Raw genomic sequence first — 19,003 nt, 5'->3', positions numbered from 1 at the left:
AAAGTGGTAGGTCCCCCTCCTCCTCGCTGCTGCTGCACGTCAGGGGTATAAGGGTGACGCGTTACAAAAATCAGGTGCCTTTATGGGTTTTGAACAGGCTGGATCAGAAATGCACCCCGAGCACCCTGACCAGAGTCCTGGCAGCAAGGAGACTTCTGCCAGATATGCTGTATCTGCAGGGGAGAGCTTGGCTGCGGGCGAGGGGGGCGGTCGGAGCAGGACAGAGATCCAAGTAAGCACGCTAACCAGGGGCCTGCCGCGGTGTCTGAGCCGGGCAGATTCGTGGCTGCTGCAGCCAGGCTTGGGCAGACCAGTGGGGGCAGAGGCAGCAATGCCCGCTACCTCTGTGCCCCCCGGGTCTCGGCAGCTTGGGGGACCCTCCCCCTGCCAGCACCCTGCAGCTGCAGCAGGCAGCGGCAGGGGCTGACGGAGCCCCTGACCTGCCAGGTGCCTGGTGTAGGCTCGTGGGGTGCAGCTGGCACTGAGGCAGGGGGTAACGCTGCTTCCGCCCCCGCTGTCCTGTGCCAGCCTGGCTGAGCCCCTGCAGATGCGCCCGGCTCTGCCCTGGAGGGGCCCCGTCCTAGGTATCATGCTGGGGACGGCGGGAGCAGAGTCCAGCAGCCGCCAGCCTTCGGGTGCTAAGTCTTGTATTGCGTCAGGAGCGACGGTGTCGTTTGGGTTGATCGAGGATGGTTTGCACAGGGCTGATCCGGCCTCGGGCAAGGGTTGCACTAGATGTGGCCTCTGGAGGTCCCTCCCAGCTCAGATAGGAGCCATAAACCGCAGCTCCCCTTGGGGATCCCCAAAGCACCTGTGCCTGAAATGTGGGAGGGAGAAAGTGGGTTTGGTGGGGACAGGGACATCTCCACTCCTCGCAGGAGCCCACGGCTTTCTGACTGCACTCGGCCAGGCCGGACTCCTACAAAGTCTTTCCATCCCGGGTTTCAGACCCGTTCCCCTCCTCGCAACCATTCTCTATGTGGATGGGAAGGAGCAGGGGTGCTGCTCTGCTCTGCAGCCCGGGGGCCAGCCAACTGCTCTGCTCTCTGCTCCCTGTCCTGTGCTCCCTGCTCTGCTTTCAGCTCCCTGCCCTACGTGCCCCTTTGCTACTCGTCCCCTCCCTGGTCTGCCTTGCTCCACTCCCTGCCAAGTACCCTGCGAAGTCGCGGGGGTGTCTGCAGGGAGAGGCCACATGGGTCATGGCCTGTATGATTAATGAGCAAAGCAGGAGAGGGGAGAAACGATGGGATTGAATGTATTCGTGGCTGCTCTTGGGGCCCAGCTGGACCCAGCGCTGGAACGGACAAAGGAACTGGGAGATGCACGGAGCTGGTGAGAGCAGAGCTGGACTTCACATCTTGAATCATCTGAAATGTGCTCGACCTGAGTTTAGCACCTTCTGGGCTAGATCAGGAGAAACTTAAACCGCTCCTAGGAGTTTTACTGTTGAACGAGCAGCCCCCATTGTGAGATGCCTGGTAGGATGTAATGAGCCTCATTTGCCCAGTGAAGTATAAGACACCACTGTAGCAAAAGAGCTGTCCAAAGCATCTCCATCATCTCTCCATGATCTAAGAAAGCCTCTGTGGGAAGCAAGAGAAATCCCCAGAGAGACCCAAGGACCAATCCTCACAAATAGGAAAGGCCACAAGCCTGGGAAAAACTATTGTCATTCTAATTTTGAGGCATTTACCAACAAAGCCATTAGGAAAAGGGAATCCACTTCTGGCTGTGCTGCATCTGAGCTCTTTCAAAGCAAAGAAGTAGCACTTGTTTTAGGTTAGCACAGCCCAACATGCCAGGGCGGCGCTTGGCAATGAGACGATATTATTTTGCCGGGGCTATTTTATTTCACGCAGCTGCGACACTGCTACGTCTGCCTTTTTAAAGCTCAGGGTGAACATCCTCAGCCAGGCTCTGGAGTCACAAATTGTATTGCATTGACACGGGCCGCAGTCCATAGGCATCGTCCTCTGCTGGTTTGTAGTAGCTAATGGACTGATTTCTCCCAATGAAGTCCAGTCACCGGTCTCTCCAGATCCGAGTGCGGGTGTTGGCAGGGCGCTTTGAGAGAGGAAAGCATTGGATCCATGTGAGGCATTATAATGCCAGGTGCTCTGCTGTACCTACCTGGAGGCCCCCTGCCCCGCTCTGTGTAGAGACACTGCCTTGAATGCTGTTACTGAGCCTTCCCTTCCTTCCTTCTCCCCGCAAAGGGAAGACAGGCCTCCCAAAACCTCAACCAGGGGGTGCAGGGGTGCAGGTGCACCCCACTTTCATTCCTGTCCCACCCAGACTTTAAAACCAACTGCCTGGGAGGGGTAGCAGCATTTCTAGTCTGTCCCGGCTGATGCAGTCAATTGACTTTGTGGCTTGTTATCATCTCCTTGATTCCTGCTACTCTCTCTACTGCCCACGTGTTAACGGCCCTCTCTCGTTTTCACTGGTCTTGATGTTCCACCGTTCAAACGATCCTTTCTCTTGCAGCGTTACTGTCCGGTAGCCATGCCCGGTCCCGTCTCTCTCCCGTTTCACAACCCCTGCGCTAGCTAAAAACCTTAATTCTGGTGTAGTTATGTTGACTCCAAAACAACCGACAGCAACGTGTTGTAGGTACTATCAGGATGCTCAAGAAGACTTGATTTTGTTTTATAAATCTGAATCACTGTCATGGCTACAGGTCACATGGCACAGCATCTTTTCATTATGTTGACTATTTTTTTCCCCGTGGAAAAAGGGGAAGTTCCTTGTGGGGTTTTTTTTTAAACTTAATATTTCATCTAGCAAAGTCGTGCACATTCCAATAATTATTTGATACGTATTAACAAAACTTCTAGTTTCTCTTTAACGGGAGAAAATTGCAGCGTGTTATATAAGATGATGCACCACATCATCTGCACCTACTTTTTCAGCATCCACGAGACCAACCCGCTCTACGTTCCCAGTACATTTCTTTAGGGTGCCCAAAGGAGGCTGTGATATGCTACAGAAACATGTTAAATACGTTTCAGGACTGAGCTTGGAAAGGACCTGCAGGGTCACCGTACCGTGTCCTGTGACCCCTCTCACAGCCCAATCAAGCTCCACCTTAAAAGCAGTTAGTCCCATTGCACCCCATGTTTCCACTGGATGGTCTGACCTGGATCTAGTTGTTGTTTGAGCCCCGGTGGCCTGACAACAGGCGGTCCAGCTTTAGAGCACATGTGCTGCTATGATATGAACAAAAAGGCCTATAAAAGACAACACGAAACTGCCTGTCAATGCACACCTCCCATGATGGGAACCACATGGCCTCCTGTGCAATAGAAATCTAGCCTTTAAATGGCCCCAAATAACCTCCTTCCAGAAAAAAAAGCAGATGCAGAGCCTGCGTGTGCAGGAGGTGGCTTCTGGGGTTGTTGGTCGTAGCCGTGTTGGTCTAAGGACAGAGGCAGGCGAGGTTTTTTGGGCAGGTGCACGATCTCCGATTAGACCAACCGAGTAGTTGGAAAAAAATGATTTGCAAGCTTTCTGGCACAAGCGGGCTTCGTCAGGCGTCGGGAGTCTCTGCTGTTCAGACACGAGGCCGTGCTCCCAGCGTCAGCCGTGTTAGCGCTGCCAGGACACGACGAAGGACTCGTCTGACCCGAGGCTGGCGCTTGCTTTAAACGGAAAGGGGACCTTTGACGAGAAGGGAGCCTTGCTGGCGAGACGCTCTGCCTGGGAGCTGCCCCTTTCTTCCCAGGTCATACTACTGGGGTCAGAGAAAGATCAGCAGGGTGGTCAGGAACCGAGGAGAGGAAGATGATGGAGAGTGCCAGGTTGGGGGCAGAGAGACGAGAAGGGACAAGGGGTTATCAGGACACTTTCCTTGGGGTGGGGAACAGGGACTGGGGAGCAAATGGAGACGGGGAAAAACAAGGCAGGAGCACGCAGAGGTGCCGTGGGCACTAAACGGCGCCCATCACCGCGGGACCATAAGCAGTGTCTGCGTGCCCGCTAGCTCCTCTCGTGCAGCAAACGCCGTGGGGTCTCATGGCACCGCCGTGGCAGCCCGGCTGAGACCCCGTGGGAACCTACGGGGACAGGGCACGTCAAGTGCAACGTGTCGCCCGCCGCACCCTCCCCAGCACCACGTGTCCGTGCAACCGGCTCTTGGAAACGTCCCGGGACGGAGAGGGGCGGCCTGCTCCTCAGTCCCACAGCTCCTCTTCGACCCCAGCCTCAGTCTCCCCCGCCGCAGCGTGCGCCCATTGCTCCTCGTCCTGCCCTGTCGTGCCACAGGCTTCATCCTCTCTCGGGTCATCGCCCTGCGGGTAGCGTCGAGCCCCTCGGTCTCCTCCAGGCCTAGCCCGGTCCTGTCGGCCTCTCCCCCTTCCGAGAGCGCCGCACTCCGCTCCGCTCCGCAGGGAAACGGGCTGGGTCGCTGTCTCTCCTCCTGGAACAGCTTGTCCCACGGACCGCCAGGGATACGGCCGGCCTGGTTTCGCAGCCGTCGGGCTTCCCGTGCCAACCGGGCCCGGGACAGAGGAGCGTGGCAGAGGGGGGGCTGTCACCCTAACCCCCCGGAGGGGACATGGGGGGGGGCTGTCACCCTGACCCCCTGGAGGGGACATGGGGGGGTGCACGGGGCTGACTGAGTCCCGAGAACGGGGGCATCTGCAGGGGGGAGCAGCCCTGCCCCGGCCCCGGCCCCGGCCCCTGCCCCGGGGGCGCTGCGGCCCCGATCCGGCCCGTGCGCGCTGCGCTGCGCTGCGCTGCGCCGGGGGCCTCCGGCCGGCAGGGGGCGCCGGGGGGGCCGGGGGGGGAGGGGCGGCGCGTCCTGCAGCAGCGCCGGGGCCGGGCCGGGCCGGGCCGCAGGTAGGAGCGGGCACGGGCCCGGGGCGCGCGTGTGCGTGTGCCTGTGCTGCCAGGTGTGCGTGCGCTCCCACGGCCGCGTGCATGCACGGGGGTGCTTCCATGTGTGCATGCATGCACACGTCCAAGGGTGCACATCCGTGGGTGTGCATGGGTGTGTGCTTCTGTTGGTGTGCAACATGTGTGCATGGGGGGGGTGTATGTGTGCTTCCATGGGCGAGGGTGTACGCTTCCACGTGTGTGTGCGTGCATGTGTGCTTCCATGTATTCTTGCATGGGGGTGTATGTATGTGTGTTTGTGTCCGCGTGTGCATGGGTGGGTGTGCACACGTGGGAGAGAGTGTCTGGATGTATGTGTGTGCACGTGCTTCTGTTGGTGTGCACATATGTGTGCGTGCATGGGGGGGTGTATGTGCACGCTTCCATGTATGTGTACATGGGGGGAGTGTGTGTGTATATGAGTGCTTCTGTGTGTGTTCTTGAGTGCTTCCATATATGTGTGTGTGCGTGTGCATGGGTGTCTTGCATGTGTGGGTGTGCGTACATGTGTACAGGTACATATCTGCATGCATTGGGTGCACCTACATGCACATGTGCACGTGCATGCATATATATGCACGTGCATGGGTGTGTGTGGTTGGGAGCGGTACGAGGGCGCTGGGGAAGACCTGGACCCATCTCGTCCCCCAAAGGCCGCCCCCAGCCCCGCTCCCCGGCCAGAGCCGCCCTCCGAGTCGGGACCCTCCTGCTGGTCTCCAGCCCCGTTCCCTGGCTCCAGTTCAGCCCGTGCCCCGAGCCCTGCCCCACAGGGAACATCCCGTCTCCATCCTCTCGGCCATCGCCCTTCAGGTGTTTGCAGACCGTGCACGGTCGGATCCCCGCTCCGTCCTCTCCTCTTCTCTCCTCTCCAGGCTGGATAACCCCAGCTCCTTCCTCCGTGCAGGACGTGGCACTTGTTGAATGGTCGTAGGTTAATTCGGGGCCCTTTTCCTAGTTTATTCCAGGTCTGCTGGGCTGCATTAGACCTGCAGACATCAGGTTTTGAAGCGCTATATACCTTTCTGGGTTTCCTCCCGGAGCTCGATGCTTAGCCTGTTGTTGTCCCGAGTCCGGACGCCAGGCAGCGGTACCCCAGGCTGCACGGATACCTACCACCTAGGCCGTAAGCGGTCACAGGCAACTGTAAATTCAGTCCGTCAGTGGCTTCCTCCAGCTGCGCTCGCATGAGTTTGAACAAAAGGATTAAACACGTCACAAGTCCAGCAGGAGCGGCTGGAAATTGCAAGGGAAAAAAATGAACCTCCAGAAAGTATTGGTTCGTTGAACTTAGGGGGAAGTTCGGTACCGAATCACCGTGTCCGGCCCCGCCCCGCCCCGCCATGTGGAAAGAGAACTGAGTTGCAAATGCAATGCTCCATGTGTTATTTTAAAGGTTTTTAATTTAATTTAATTTTTTTTTTTTTTAAGTGAAAATCCTGCTTCCAACAAGGGGACAAATACTGAGAGGTGCCAGGAACCTGTCACTGCCATTCAGGGCACGATTTGACTCCTAAGATTATCCTTTTTGGCGTTAGGTGGACAATCTTTGGACACCCAGAGGATTTTGATGTTTGCTCCCAAAAGCGGTCTGTGTTGTTCTGTACCTAGAGTAGGGATTTGGTGACTACTCGGCGTTCCTTGCAAGTTATGGGATGTTAGATGCAAAATTCAACATGTGCCTTTAGTTAACTGAATGCTGTCGGTGCGGTGTAAGAAGGTGTGTGGAAAAGGGCTTGCTTTACAGTGGATTTGCTTCTTAACAGAAAGGAAGTGAACAGAAATTACCTTCTGGGGTGGCTATAGCCTCTCATTTGCTAGGGCACCTATTAGAAGTATAAGACGCGTCTACACATGCATTAATGCGCTTTAATTTATGCACATTAAATCTAGTACTGGGGCATGTCTACATGTTCATTAATGCGCTTTAGGTAATGCGCATTAAATCTATTACCTCCATTGTGAAGTACTAGAAAAAGGCACATTAGCTTATTTTAATGCTCATTAGCTATAGAGCAGAGGTTTTTTTGTGACGCTTTAATGCACATTAAAATAAGTTAATGCACATTAAAGCACACGTGTAGATGCGCCCTCCATTGTGAGGTACTAAGAAAATGTGCATGAGCCTGTCTTAATGTGCATTGACTAAAGAGCACGGGGCGCCTATACATGTGCATTGAGGCTGCTCCGACACACTGTAATTACAACCCTTCACAGCAGACTTGATTGATCGAATAATTACCACGCTTCAACGGACTCCAGTGTCACATGTATCAGTGTCCCTGCGCTGGAAAATGGTGGCAGGGGCGCTTTATCCAAAGTTCGTTTGACAAGCTTTAGTTAAAGCGCCCCTGCCACCATTTTTCAGCGTAGGGACACTGATAAGCACGATGCTCCGGGTGCTTTAATTAGATTAGATCTCAAAGCCACTCTAATTAAAGTGCCCACTCGGCTTCTGGAGCACACGTATAAATGCCCATGGTTTTTAAGCGACACATAATGTACATTAGTCTTTCAATGCGCATTGACTAAATAGCATGGATTTTCAATGCTTTAACGTGCATTAATATAGGCTGATACGCATTAAAGTGCACATGGAGACTAAGTGATGCTAGGAGCAGACATTTCGTCTGAGTGCTCAGTTTTACTGAGGCTTCTGCTCTGATTCTGTCAGGGAGAATGGGCTAATTTTTGCTCTTATTTGTGCAGGTGTAATCCCAAAAAACTGCTGGTTTCTATAGAGTTACTCTGCATGTATACTGCAGCAACTGCACATAGAAGTTATCTGGTAGCTGAAGCACTTGGAGCTCTCGGGCATCTGATGGACGGCGTTGTAACAACGTCAGGGTTTGAGGCAGAGAATTAATTCTTGTTTTGCACAACTTTGAATATAGCCCCAAATTACACTTGTCCATTCATTGAGGTGCTTGGGTCCTGGAGCCGGGAAATGCTCTCGGTGTGACACTGGTGGCTGACTCGCTCTGCAGGCAGGTTGCCAGCCGTGGCAATCGGTGCCGTTACAAACCAGCACGCATTGAATATCCTGAAATAAAAACTTAAGTCGGTGCTGTTCTCAGTGCCTGAGGACACGGAGGCAGGGAGCAAAGCAGAGGCACCAACACAGCAATAAGGGAAGGAAAATCAAAACAGCTTAAGCAAGCAATTCTGGAAGCAGCGAATGCGGAGAGCTAGCTCGAGGGCCTGGCTCTCTCTCTGGGCTGCCGGCGCCACCATGCCGCCCGCAGAGTTTGCCGGGGGTGGGCGTAACGGAGGCTCGGGCTCGGCGCCTTGCTCTGGCTGGTCCCCAAACCTCAAACCAGTGCCAGCTAAACGCGTTTCAGCTGTAGTCAGTCTTGTCATAAAAGCCTGACCCAGCGTGTAGGATCGCCCCTGCCATGTGACGCTATGCAAGCCAGTGCCCCCACACAGGAAGTGTCTGCGCTCTTTATCTTTGCCACGTGGGAACGTGACCGCAGCTTTATCTCGGTTTCTGTGCTTGCTCGCAGGCTCCGCCGTGGGAAATGGACTCCCGGCACCCGCCCCCTCTGCGACCATCTTTCCTCCCCAACCCGACATCTGCAAGAGAGATGAAGGTGAACGCTGCCGAGCTTTCCCTTTGGACCGTCATAGCGGCGATTCAAGGGGTGGAAAAGAAGGTGGATTCTCACGCCGCCCGGTTGCTGAACCTGGAGCGCCGGACGGTGACCACCGAGAAGAAATACTTTGACTGCGAGAAAACAGTCGTGGATTTTGGGAACCAAATGGAAAGCAAGTTGGCGGCACTGGGCACCCTGATCCAGGAGTACGGGTCATTGCAGCGGCGCCTGGAGAACATGGAGAACCTGCTCAAGAACAGGAACTTCTGGATCCTGCGCCTGCCGCCAGGAGCGAAGGGGGAAATGCCCAAGGTAAGTGCTGTGTTTGTCCAGGCCATTCACAAAGAAATGACTCCAGCCCTGGGCGTGGGAAAGGGTGCTGCCAGGCACCCACCCGGTGCCTTGTAAATGTAAAGCAAAGCAATCTGCACATCGGCATTAGCAGATCCAACAGAAAGTAACGTACGATTCACACGGGAAGATTCACATTTACACGTCTTGCCGTAATCACGCTGCTCACCGTGTTCGGGAGCTGCAGCGAGGCTGTTTACATATCTAGCTAGACCCATAGAAAATTCAGGTTGAAGGGAGCTCAGGAGGTCACATCTCGTCCAAGCCCTGCTCCAAGCAGGACCAGCCCCAACTACATCATCCCAGCCAGGGCTTTGAGTAGTTGGGTTTTGAAAACCTCCGAGGACGGAGAGTCTGCTGCCATGCCCCGTGTTTAAGTGTCTTTCTGTCCAAACTTGCAGCAGCAGCCTGTCAACAGAGGCAGGTTTCTGGAGATGTCCAGTGTGAAACAGTCATGGTGCTTTCGATGGGAAATTTGAACACGGAGGTTTCGTCCTTAGAAAAGTCTTGTGCTTGCTGCAGTCGTACAAAAACCGAATGCAGTTTGGTTGGCAAATACTGTGCTCCTTTTCCTCCACTGCTCTAGTGCATAAGAGTGCCTAGCGTGACCATTTTACAAGACGGATTGAACCCAAAAGCCACCAGATCTGTGGACTTGACAAACTGCTTGATTTTTTTTACCCCGTTTGTCAATTCTGCAGCAGTAGCCTTTGGTACGTGAGGCTTGTGCAGACTGAATGGCTTTGGAGGTGAGTTGACTGTGGCCCAGCAAGTAGGTGCAGCGCGGGCTCTTCTTGGTATAAAGAATTTGGAAACTTTACTGAATGTATAAATTAAAGAAGTGCAGGCCTTGAAGGGACTTCAAGAGATCATCTAGGCTACACCTCTCTGTTGAGGCAGGATCGAGTATGCACTGCCCATCTCCCCTTCCCCAAGGCGGTTGTCCAGCTGTTCTTGAAGACCTCCATCGATATGAACTCCACAAGCTCCCTGGGCCACCAGCTCCAGTGCTGAGCCAAAGCAAGCTAATTGCTTCTCGTCCTAACCCTGGCAAACTTGGAGCATCACAAATCATCCCCCTTTTGAGCACAACCTTTCACCTATTGGAAGATCATTATTATCTCCCGCCACAGTCTCTCCTTTTCTAGGGTAAATAACTGGGTCCTTCAAACATCAGAGGCCATGGTCTCCTAAACCTCTTATTCTTTTTGATGCCATCCTCTGAGCTCTCTGCAGTTTGTCTACATCCGTCCTGACGTGCGGTGCCCAAAGCTGGATCTAGCTCAGTGTTTCCCAACCGGCGTGCCGCGGCACAAAAGTGTGCCGTCAGAAATGAACAGGCGTGCCGCAGAATGTTGCCGTGGCAACGAGCTGCAATAGGTATGAGGGTGGGGAATGCCGTAACAGGTGTGCCGCGAAAAATTTTTATGAATGTAAGTGTGCCTTGGGCTGGAAGAGGTTGGGAAACACTGATTTAGCTGAGACCTGCCCCTGGGTTGACATCCCTGTCGATACAGCCCAGGATGCTGTTTGCTTTGTTTCTGCAAGCGGAGCACACCGTTGGCTCATATTCAGCTTCCGGGCTAGCGTAGCCCCCAGGGCCTTCCCCGCAGCACTGCGGCCCAGCCAGTCATTCCCCAGTCTGTATTTGTGCATGCACTTATTCTTTCCCAAGTGCAGGGCTTTGCACTGTCCTTGTTGCATCTCATGTGGTTGCTTGTGAACCATTTCTCCAGTCTGTCCAGGTCATTCTGGATCCCAGCCCTGCCCTCCAGTGTCTGCGACTCCACCCAACTCGGTGCAGATTTGCTAAGCACGCACTCAGTCCCATTGCCCGCATCCACGAGCAGTCTCACTGATGTCAGCAACCCATTTCTGATGTAAAACTTCATGAGTGAGGGTAGTTGTAGTCTGGAGCTTGCAAGGGCTGTCCCAGGAATGATCGTAAGGGGATGAAGCTCTCCTCCAGCTGGTTTGGCATCATTCTTCTGGTTTGTTACACCGTTCCTGTCAGTCCTGAATGCTAGGTCTGCTCGGGGTGTTCCTGCGTGTTTCCTTGCAGTACTGACACACGTCGGAGACCATAACAGGTGCATCAGTTTTCAGGAGAGATGTGTCTGTCCTCTGCTGTTTCTCATCCCTCCTGCCAAGGTGCTGGGCTCTGACCCCTGTGCTTGCAGGTCCCGACGGGTTTTGAAAACGGTGCGGCTTACTTCTCTGAGCAGGAGTGGGAGAACTTAGACGAATGCCAGAAGGAGCTTTACAAGAACGTGATGAAGGGCAACTTCGACTCCTTGGTCTCTCTGGGTAAGGCTTGCTCTTCACTCATTCATTCATTCAACACTCGGGGCTCTCGGGGTGCTGCCGGCTGAGGGCATCCGTCCACCGCGTGGATTTGCTGTGGCAGCGGAAGACCCCGTTCCCCCCACGACACATCTCTTCTTGCAGGGACGTTACGACTGAGGTTGGCCGGGAGAGAAAAATCAGGCATTGCCCACGGCACGGTCCTGGCTCCGCACTGCAGTCGGGGAGGCAGCTGTTACAGTGGCTCAACACATCCTTTGTGGCTCCTAGGAGCAGCGTGGCAGGAAAGCAGCATGGGGAGTGAGTGCAGGGAATAGCAGACATTGCTTCCACGTACGCTCTCAGGAAGCTGCCCAGACGTAGGCGCTCCTACGAGCCACTGGGAAATACCAAAGCACCTGCCTAGCAAGAGCGTGACGTGGTAGCACATGCAGTGTAGTACACAAGCCCCTTTGTCTCCGGAAACAGTGACGTGGAGAGGCTAGAGCAGCACAACAGGCCATCTTAGACCTTTGTGTTGAGCTAGAATCCTTTCCATTCACTGTCTAGGTACTTTAGTCAGCTTTTAGCTGTGCTGACTAAGAGTTTGGGGATTTGAAGGCTAGGTTAGCATCAGTGAGGCTAAGGGAAGTAATGTAAAAGGAACCGAGTCACAGGCGAAGAGACACTTCTCGGAAGACTAGCCAGTCTTAGGACAGCTAATCTCGATAAAGGGATCGGGTCAGCGCGTACTGTCTTGACTAACAGAATGATGTACGGGCGTCTTGTTACTGTATTTGTCGACGTTTCTATCAAGTCATGTCAGCCTTTGTCTGAGAAGCGGGATAAAAAGGGGCTCAGTACTCTGAGACGGGCTCCTCCGGCTTCCTTTGCTGAGGGTCCCGTCTGCAGACGTCGTGAGGATCCAGCACTTCTTAGGACTTAGTCTGTGCATCTGCGTAAGATCTCCCTTGCAGGCGGGTTAGCAAATCATCAGAGTTTAAGATGTAGAGATTATGAGTAGTAAGACGGTTCATTTCTGCTTGGATCATTAAAGTATGTCTAGGGCTATTCTTTATTTGCTAGCAGTTGTCCTCATCGGAAATTCAAATAAAATGTGCTGAGGCATTCACTCCATTGAAGCACTCATTGCATGAGAACAGGTGCTCTCGAAAGAGACCCGCAGACCCCCAGGTCTCCTAGGGGTCAACACCCGCGCGCTAGAGGGAGCGTTGATATCTTTGTCTGCCCGCAGACTACGCAATCTCCAAACCTGACCTCCTCTCCCGGATTGAACGCGGGGAAGCACCTTGTCCTAGGGACGCAGGGGACTCGGAGGAGCGAGAGATCCCTGCAGAGCCCAGCACAGGTAGGAGGGAGGCAAAGAGTGCATCTTGGGGCTTTCCTGTATCGTTGCACCCAGGCAGTTGGCGAGCTGCTCGCGTGGCTCTGATGAGTGCAGAGAAGCGGCCGCTGATAAAACATAATGGGACTTCTCTTTCCCATGAACAGAAGCACTAGGGTTTGCACCAGATGTGGCCTGTGGAAGCGAGGAGAACAGGGGTCTGTGCATCCAGGGACCGGAGAGCTCGGAGCAGAGAGATGCCCCCGCCGGGCCCAGGATCGGTGAGTGATGCAGTGTGCATCTGGGGGCCCTGCAGGAAAGAGGCCATCATGGAGCTCTGTATGGCAAGGGTGAATGGAGAGCCCTGCTTTACAGCCCTCCTGGCTAGAGGAGGAGCTGGCAGACAGCTCGGCCCAGGGATCCCAGACACAAGCTGACTTGGCTGCTGGCTTTCTCCTTCCCTGAGCAGAGTACGTGGTGTCAGAGTCGACCTTTGGGTCCAGCACGAAGCAAGAAGAAGAGCTGCACGCCGAGAGCCAGGAGACCCTGGAGGAGGAGCAGATGTTCCCAGCGCCCAGCCTGGGTGAGTGATCCTACAACAGGCCCCGTGCAGCCCGCGTGGTGGGAAGTTGTGTCTAGAGAAGAAGGAGAGCCGGGCCACGGAGGCAGAGCGGTGAGGGAGAGATGGGGTTGAGAGCTGCTCTGAGGAGCAGGGAGGCACAGGCAGGTTGAAGGGCCGATTTGAGCATGGAGAGGCTGAAGCAGACAGCAGAGGTCGAAGAGTCTGGGTCAGTGGTCATCACAGCCCTCTTGACCACCTTGGACTCCCCAGCCCGTATGGCCACAGCCCTGCAGATAGCTGAGTCTTGCAGGCAGCCTTTGGTGGGAGCGTGGAGCCACGGCGAGACATCTGAATTGCTCTGTGCCCTTGTCTGCACCACAGCAAGGGCCTGCCTGTCCCCAGGATATATCCAAGACATGCGGGTGTCTCTGCTCCCCCGTTAGGCAGCAGGAGCCACGACACTGGGGAGACACAGGACAGCTGGCAGGGTCCACACATCACCTTAGCTGGGCCCTGGCAGGGGCGAGCTCCCTGATGTGCGCACGGGGGCTCTGGGCCCCGTGTCCAGCTCCCAGCCAGCGGTTCTGCCCTGCCCCTGCCTGTCTGCGGTTCCTCGTTGGGCAGCCCAGCCCACTTATCTGTGGGCTGGCAGTGAGGCAGGGAGTCCGCTTCATGCATGGAGCTGGGAGGCGCTGCATGCGCTCACGCCCTGCACAAGCCCTCATGAGGGCCAGAGTCTCCAGCTCCGAGCAGTACTGGGGTCTGCTACGGTGCGTCTCCAAGATTTGCTTCGACCGCTGCTGCTGAGGGCCAGCTCTGCACCAGTCCAGAGGGCTCTGCATCCCCAGCATTGAGCCAGAGAGCTGGGCCCTTACCCAGTCCCGGTCATAGTTTGGTCCTTCCAGACCACGGGTCACTCTTGGTGCTTATCCATATCCTGCTCGTGGTGGGAGCAGAAATCCAGGAGCGGCTCGGGGCCCGCTGGGGAGAAGTCCCTGCATGCGTCTAGTGCGCCCGACCTTGCGCTCAGAGCTCTTCCCCGGCTAAGAGGGTTCCCAGCTTGCCAGCTGCTCCCCGCTTCTATGTTTCCTCCCTTGTCCTTGGTGCCAGTGTCTCAGGTCCTTTCCTCCTCGCTGTATTTTCCAGACTGACTTTGCTTGGGTTGTTTCTTACCCCGGTTCTCTGTCGCTCCTCTGCCGTCACAGGGGGTTTCCTCCTCCCCCTGTCACCGGAAAGGACATTCAATAAAGCCACCAGGCATTAGCCTGGTCCCTGGGTCGTGCTGGTATCTCATCCCCTCCGCTGCTCCTGTGGGTGCTGCTCTCTGCCTTCTGCACGCATCCAGCCCATAGGACAGAGTTCGGGGCCGAGCCAGCCGGTATTTGCACGCAGGCAGGTCTGGGGGAGGTGGGTACGGGGCGTCATGACTCAAAACCAGGTCTCAGAGGAAGTGAGTAACCGGCTGTGGTGAGCACGCCTGCACGGGCTTCAAAACCTGCCTATTCTTCACTGCAGTTCTGTTTCCTGCATAGGCCGTAGCAGCCCTGCTCGGGCATGGGGAGCAAGTAGAGTGCTAATGCTGCTTTCCCGAGAAGGATGTCTGTGCAGAGACCTCAAGGCATGCCCAGGACACCGTGAAACAGAGGCCTGAGCAACACTGCCCCGTTGGCACAGCAGAGGGAACAGACCCCCTCTGTTATGCACACGGAAAGAGGCGGTGATCTGGGAAGGGGATGGTTACCTGGACAAGGCCTCGTCTCAGTGGCTGCAGCCATCAGTTGTTCCCCTTCCCTTCTCGGTCTGCCAGCCTGTCCGAGCACCGGTTTGCGCAGTCACCACTAGGCAGGGGGAGCCTCTCTTTGCTGTCCTGTAAATGCCTCTTGTGTCAGCACCCCTCGGACTCGATTGTTGCAAGGGCTGCAGCCGCTCTCTGCCCGTCCCCGAGCCCAGGGAAGAGGAGCCGTGAAATGCCTAGGACCAAAGTGTGCTCAGGTCTTGTGCATCGTCGGAGCTGTTCATGAGGGCTGATGTGTTGTGCCTATTGCAAACCCCCTGAAGGCCCTGGGCATTGCAAAGAGGCCTCTAAAAGCTGAGCTGCTGTGCCGGTGGTGCCTTGTCTCGCCTGCACGATGCAGCCAGGCAGTCAGACGCGCCACCCCGCAGAGCAGTGAAGAGGCAACGAAACTGGGAGATGCCATCCCCGCAGTAGGTTTGTGAAGCAGGACTGTGCGCTGTGTTATGGGTGTGAGTGCCGCGGGCAGGTGCTCTGTAGAGCCGGGTTGGGGCGAGGGTCGAATGCAGTGAAATTCAGGAGATGGGATGAACAGGGAAAACGTGGCATCTTCACACTGGATTCATCAGTGTCCTTAGTAACAGCCTGACATTTCCAAGCACCGGAAGGGGGTAAAAGACGTGGGCACATCATCTCTCCTGGGAGATGGAGATGCTCAGCGCACCCGCAGATCGCTCTTTTCCACCCTTCTCTCTCCAAACCGCCGATGCTCCGGACTCTGCTCTGACACACTGGTTTCGGAGGAGCTGGGAATGACTCAGGAGGGTTTCCTTTGTCTCAAGCAGGCAGAGTAAATGTCCCTCTCTTTCCCTTTTCTTCCAGCAGACAACGGGCTCGTGTTCAGGACTGAGCTGCGGGATCACGAGGAGCGTCTCCGACACCTGGAGCTGCAACGAACGCTGTCCGGGCAGGCGGAGGAGCTGGTTTTCCAGAGTCCTTGCGAGGAGATGCCCTTGGAGGGCCCGTGCAGCTCCGTCGGGCAGCACGGACCCCCTGGGAAGGACGGGCCGGTGGAGCCCATCCCTGCAGAAGGTAGCTTTGGCGACAGCAACGCCGTCCCTTTCTACCGGCGCGGCTGCCCCGTGGAGAGGCCCTTTGTGTGCGTGGAGTGCGGGAAAGGCTTTCGGCTGAGGAAGAGCCTGGCAATGCACCAGCGGGGTCACGCCCGGCTGGAGTGCTTGGAGCCGGCCGACCGGGGCGACAGCTTCGCCTTCAAGCAGTACTACGCGCCGCACCCCCGGGTGCCCCCAGGAGCGGGCGCCTACAGCCCCGGGGAGTGCGAGGAGAGTTTTCGGCAGAGCCACGGCCTGAAGACCCACCCACGGGGGCAGCTGGCGGACCGGCCCTACGGCAGCCCCAAGTGCGTGAAGAGCTTTGGCCTCAAACCTGGCTACAGGCCGAGCCAGAGGGGCGCGGGGCGGGAGCGGCCGTACAAGTGCAACCGGTGCCAGGAGTGCTTCTCCCAAAAGAAGACCCTCGTCACGCACCAGCGCATGCACGCAGGGCGCGGCACGGGGGCCCTCACCTGCACCTACTGCGGCAAGAGCTTCACCCACCCCTCAGACCTCATCCGGCACCAGCGCATCCACACCGGGGAGCGCCCCTACCCGTGCGCCGAGTGCGGCAAGAGCTTCACCCAGAAGCAGCACCTGCTGCAGCACCAGAAGATCCACCTGCGGGAGCGGGGCTGCGTGCCCAGCGGGCGCGAGGCTTTGCTGGGCAACGTCTTCTTCTAGCCAGAGCGGGAGCAAACACCCGCTCCGGTGTGAAGGGTGCTTGGAAGAACATGTCCCTAGGCAGGGTTGGGGCTGCCCTGCCCCGCGGCCAGCAGCCTGGAGCCTGTAGGATCCCGCGGGAAAATAGTTTTCAAGTAAAAGCATTAGATGGCTGCGGTGTCAAGAGAGCGAACGGACTGATCCCGATGAAGCTGGCGTCTCTTGAGAGATCCTGCAGCAGGCAGTTCTGCAGGTCACTTAGTCCCGTGGCACACGGGTTCACAAAGCCTCTCAGGTCGTGGAGCACGAGCCGTGCGCCGAGGCTCGGTCTCTGCTCGGGTGCCGGGATCCTGGCGGAAGAGAGGCAGATCGATGGCTGAGGGCAGGGCAGCCCCTCCTTACCTGGGGAGAGGTGTACTGGCAGGACAGACTCGCGAAGCTTTCGCTGCTCTCGCCGCAGGCGTCCTGGAGTTCGAGTCAGCCCAACCCCTTCTCAGGACATAAAGAAAGACCTAATTTGCTCCGATTAACACGGCCGAGCCAGAGTCCGCTCGCTCCGCTCCGCTGACGTCAGTGTGGAGTGATCCTGCTGCAGACTGGAGAAACTCTGCTTGCGCTAGGACGACCGCCCGCAGCCTTCGTCCTGGTGCCTCTACCCTGACGAGGAGACAGCACTCAGCGCGCCTGTTGTCTGCTGAAGAGACAACCGATTGAATCGAAGGGAAAGACAGTTGCTTAGCAGGAAGGCGGTGCTCGCGTTACACTAAAACACTCCTCGTGTTTCTTCCTGCCTTCGCTGACAGCCCTGGTTGCCCTCTCTTCCGTCGGTTTGCCCAGATCTTAACACTTCTGTTTGGCTGACTTGTCGGTTCATTATTTCCCCTGCCTTTGTTCCCCCTGCGCAGCTCACGGTGCATCGGGCCGTCCGTTCTGTTCTTTCGCTCTCGTCTTCGGGGATCGTTTCTGTTATGCCACCGCATGAGCGCTTCCCAGCTGCTCAGATGTGTTTGGCAAGGTGCCCAAACACTTCAGTCCCCGCTGCATTGAGACTAAAATGATTACCTGGGTTGAGCCGTGTTTTAGGTGGTCGCTGCAGGCTGATCCACATCACCTTGAATCTGGGGTTAGAAACCGTCTTGTCCCTTCCTAGCTCAGGTTTGAGTCCCTAACTGGGGCTCGGGTGAGTTGACTCGCCGCTTGTGCAGACACCAGGCTGTTGCATGCAGACAGACATGGGGGAGCCCCTTGAGGGTCCTCTGAGAGAGAGGAGAAGGGGAAGACCGGGGAACTTGCAGGAGGAAGCTATAATCCAGCTTCTTGAGAGTGCTTACAGAGCCTTTCCCCTGTACGTCATACCTAAAAAGTGTCACCGACCCAATGCGGGCCCATTCTCCCTGCCCAGCCAAGCTGCATTTGGCCCAGGTTTGCCTGGGAGCAGCTTTTGAACCCGGTTCGTGACAGCTTCACCTCCTGTGCCGCTGGAGGTTTGCGTCTCAGGCTGCAGCAGCTCTGCTTGGGCGGGGAGGCCCCTGGCCCTTCCTCCCAGCACAGTCTCGTGCCCTGGCTGTGCAGCCCTGAGCTTTCATCTCGCCTTTGTCTCCCACCCCTCCGAATATTGCAGTCCCCGAGCTGCGAGGGTTTGTGCTTGTCACGAGGCACCCCAGCCAGCCTGGATCGCTGCAAGGCAGCCGGCAGAGCTTGCGTCTTCCTGACACGGCGGTTTCTGCCACTTGTGCTAGAGGAGAACCGCTCCTCGCAGGTAGCACTACAGGACTTCCGACACACGAAGGCCTGGCTCTGATTTTATCTAGTACAGGTACACGAGCCAGTTCCTTAGTGGTTTGGTTTTTAGTGACTCCTCTTAAGCCCTGTGTTTCCCCCTTTTAGCCTGTACTGTTTAGACTGTGAGCCCTCTGGGGCAGGGGACGCGTTTCTGTGCTATCTGCAAAGCGCCGGTTCCCTTGGCAGCAGTAGATACTTGATTTTTAATAATAAATTCAGACTTGAACACATTGTGCAGGCTGCAAGGGGCTGGCTTCCTCCACACGCTGCTTTCCCTGAGCATCACAGTCAGCTTGTCCTGAGCCTTGGGCAAAGCCCTGGCTTTGGAAGTGCATCTACCAGGTGCTGGCCTGGGAGCTAGCATGTCTTGGGACCGCTCTCAAGCTGCCTGTCTCTGGGGAATGCAGTCAGGACCCTTCTGAGCCCCTTGCAATGCCTAATTGCCCTCCTTGGGCGTGCATGGAGCAGAAGTAGGAGCAAGGCTTGTTTTGGGGCGTAGTCCCCGGGTCAGCAAGCAGGCAGGGTAGACACGGCCGAACAGTAAATCTGCTTTTGAACACAGAGAGTAAGGCCGTTCTCATGGTGCCGCAACCTCCCACTGGAGAAGAGGCATTGAAGGACTTGCGTTGCACTGGTTGCTCTTGCTGCTCCGGCAGTGGGCTGGGCCTGCAGGTTTGGGTTCGGTGGCTAGCTGGCACCAGTAGA

General features: G+C 56.2%; 1 protein-coding gene across 2 annotated transcripts; it reads left to right on the top strand.

The window, feature by feature from the left end:
• Positions 1-4,787: 4,787 nt before the first annotated feature.
• LOC102569828 (zinc finger protein 777) lies at positions 4,788-18,529 on the top strand. Of its 2 annotated transcripts, XM_059729419.1 has the most exons (7): positions 4,788-4,839; positions 8,379-8,780; positions 11,000-11,126; positions 12,358-12,471; positions 12,615-12,728; positions 12,917-13,030; positions 15,624-18,529. In XM_059729419.1, exons 2-7 carry the CDS (start codon positions 8,394-8,396, stop codon positions 16,535-16,537), a joined length of 1,770 nt encoding a protein of 589 aa, XP_059585402.1. In that variant the 5' UTR covers positions 4,788-4,839; positions 8,379-8,393; the 3' UTR covers positions 16,538-18,529. The 2 variants fall into 2 exon arrangements, with proteins under 2 accessions (XP_059585402.1, XP_019341191.2); XM_019485646.2 differs by lacking the exon at positions 4,788-4,839 and having other exon boundaries at positions 7,263-8,780; positions 15,627-18,529.
• Positions 18,530-19,003: the final 474 nt, after the last annotated feature.

The sequence above is a fragment of the Alligator mississippiensis genome, chromosome 5 (genome assembly GCF_030867095.1).
Source record: "Alligator mississippiensis isolate rAllMis1 chromosome 5, rAllMis1, whole genome shotgun sequence".
Taxonomy (NCBI): Eukaryota; Metazoa; Chordata; order Crocodylia; family Alligatoridae; genus Alligator; species Alligator mississippiensis.
The sequence above is the reverse complement of the archived record's forward strand: the minus strand, read 5'-3'. Positions and strand labels throughout refer to the sequence as shown.

Bases quoted from the DNA above. Each gene is read 5' to 3' on its own strand.
- LOC102569828 (XM_059729419.1), top strand. From the start codon at position 8,394: ATGGACTCCCGGCACCCGCCCCCTCTGCGACCATCTTTCCTCCCCAAC. The intron at 12,472-12,614 runs GTAGGAGGGAGG...TCCCATGAACAG, and splicing joins CCCTGCAGAGCCCAGCACAG to AAGCACTAGGGTTTGCACCA. The intron at 12,729-12,916 runs GTGAGTGATGCA...TTCCCTGAGCAG, and splicing joins CCCCGCCGGGCCCAGGATCG to AGTACGTGGTGTCAGAGTCG.